This window comes from Montipora foliosa, chromosome 9 (genome assembly GCF_036669935.1).
Source record: "Montipora foliosa isolate CH-2021 chromosome 9, ASM3666993v2, whole genome shotgun sequence".
Lineage (NCBI taxonomy): Eukaryota > Metazoa > Cnidaria > Anthozoa > Scleractinia > Acroporidae > Montipora > Montipora foliosa.
The window spans coordinates 45,363,576-45,366,075 of NC_090877.1; the positions used below are offsets into that span (position 1 = coordinate 45,363,576).

Below are 2,500 nucleotides of genomic sequence, written 5' to 3' on the forward strand. Positions count from 1 at the left end.
CATGAAACGTGAAAGAGAAGTGAGCGGGAGGATGGAAAAGCTCAGCTGGAAAAGATAGTTGATGGAATAGTGGCTGAAAGTTTGGAAAACTCGAGGACGAACCGTTGCGTAAATTTAATGGGGCTGTTTTTTTAAAATGTTTTTATTACCCTACGAACTCAAGTTCAAAATGAATGCATGTGCATGTTTTTGAAGTTCCTTTCCTTTACTTTCGTGAAAATAGAGCAGTATTTTAGTCCTCGTCCACTTGAATAGTGCGGACCTGCGTGGAAACAACCAGCGATTAAATTTTACAAAAACCACACTCCAGGAGATGAGCATGACGGCAATGGAGAGATATTATACAAACACCAACCAAATGATGATGACGCCAGCTTAAAACTTCGTTGCTATGCTCGAGAATTTTTTTTTTTTCGGTAAAAAGCTGTCATCCCTTCAACGATAGATCCTCTCTTTGGTTCCAGTCCTTCCCCGACAGGTCACGCAAAAGCTGACTCGCTGAGCTCCACATTTTAAAACCACATTTTTATTATATTTACTTGTAAAAACCTGCTCCGCAATACAATTAAAACGAAACGAAACATAGCCACAGTTCCACGATGGTCGTCACGCAACGTTGTCATTTGCTTGTTCTCAATGTTGGCGTGATTTTTATCGTGAAGTTGGATTCGATCCCTTGAGGTCCGAATAGAATTGGCTGACAAGTTCCCGTGCAACTCTAAACTTTACTTCAAACCGTTTTTAGTAAAGTCAGACAGCAACATTGACAACAACACGAACAAACAAGCAAGTGTGGAGCTCAGCGAGTCTTCAGTATCTCTGGCAGTTGGAGTATATAAACTCCAATTTCAGCAATTTCGGAAAATCTCTTAATTTCAAAAAAACAAACTCCGATGTTCGGAAAGATGAAGTCAGGTGCTCGCAAAAACCAACTTCGATTTTAAAACACAAAAAAAACAAAGTCCGATTTAGAAAAAAAAAGCAAAACACACAAAATAATAAAAAAAAAAAACACTTTAAGAACTTTCATAGCTTCCGTAAGTTCCTTAACTTTTTTGACTAATTTCCACTATAAATGAAGGACAGATGCCGGTCATTCGAAAACAACAGTACAGGAGAATAACGACAGAAATTGAAACAAAAAAAAAAATGGTAAAAAGACACACCCCGACTTCGACCCCGACTTCGACCCCTACACATTGTAAAAAAATGTAGAGAAACATACACAGAAAGGCAAAATAATAAGAATCATACTTAGAGAAAACCTTGATTTGTAGTCCGGGTTTTTATTCAGCAGAATGTTAATACAATCAAAAACAGCCGCAAAAAACGAAAGTCGTCATTACATGTATCCAAAACTCTACATTTAAATGATTTGTGAGCTTTTGTTGGACTGAAGATAAGATTTGTTATCTAAGCTTGAGGTTTAGGAACTTCCTCGACAAACATCCGGGACACTGCACCCCAACCTGTGTTGGCATTAGCATTTCCATATCCAGGACAATTGTCAACCCAGAATCCCACGCGCACCCTTCCCTTGTGAATGTTGTTGCAGTGCCCTTGAATATGGCGAACGTGATAAGTAGGCGGAGATTTTGATGCGAGTAAGTACACATTACCATCAATAGGGAGGGGAGCCGAGCATTCAGTACCGTTGAAAGTGAAGTACCAGCGTTTACAGCAACCCGTGCAGCCTTCAACTCCAAGAGTACCAGTCCAGGCCACATGAAGAGCTGTATCAGGGAGGTTCTTGGTGAACACGCAATCCTATATATTAAATACGTGTTGAAGACATTAAAATAAAAGATAAGGACTACTCTAACGTTATCGAGAAGTAATTTCTGACATTTTGAGAAAGCAGGACTTGAGAATTTCTTTAGTTCTAATTTTCAGTCTTTTGAACATTACCAAAACTACCAACAATTTCTTTAGACAATTAATGGAGCAAAGGAATGCCACATTAAGGATCACAGATTTAATACGGGAGTCCGGCATCTTTAAGTCCCTTGTCCCAGGACAAACCCTTTTACTAGCACGAATGGTTTTCAGTTCTAATTCTTGGGAAAATGTTCATGTGAAATGTCATAGGTTCTTGTGATCAATTGAATTTCTAAGTTTTTGGGATTTTCCAGGTGGTCTCTCTCCGGTTCTTGAAGTTCATGGTTTGTTAGCCCTCAGCCTCTTGGCGAAGTTGGAGACGAGCGGCTGTAGAAGGCCTAAATAAAATAAACGACCCTAATGTAATGAAGTCCTAATTGCAACAACATCTTGCCCTAAATGTAATAAACTCTTAAAGTGCCCTTGTGACCAAAAAATCCATTCTTATTTTTCTTCCGAACACTAAGCGACCAAAGATTCAAGCCTTGATTTGAAAAAGATGCCTGTTTATTTTAACTGGAATTTTTCTTTTTCATGGTCTTCCATTACTTTAAGATCGATGGATCGAGGAGAAAACGACGTCAAAGGCTCACTAGTGTAAGAATGCAATGCGCGTGTACGC

General features: G+C 39.1%; 1 protein-coding gene across 1 annotated transcript in view; it reads right to left on the reverse strand.

Annotated features, from left to right (window-relative positions):
* Nucleotides 1–32: 32 nt before the first annotated feature.
* The window catches only part of LOC137969978 (collagen triple helix repeat-containing protein 1-like), a 15,352-nt gene continuing 12,884 nt past the window's right edge, over nucleotides 33–2,500 (reverse strand). Inside the window, exon 4 of the mRNA XM_068816408.1 lies at nucleotides 33–1,767. Within this exon, the coding sequence (XP_068672509.1) occupies nucleotides 1,414–1,767 (354 nt within the window). The 3' untranslated portion in view covers nucleotides 33–1,413. The remainder of the gene's footprint in view (nucleotides 1,768–2,500) is intronic.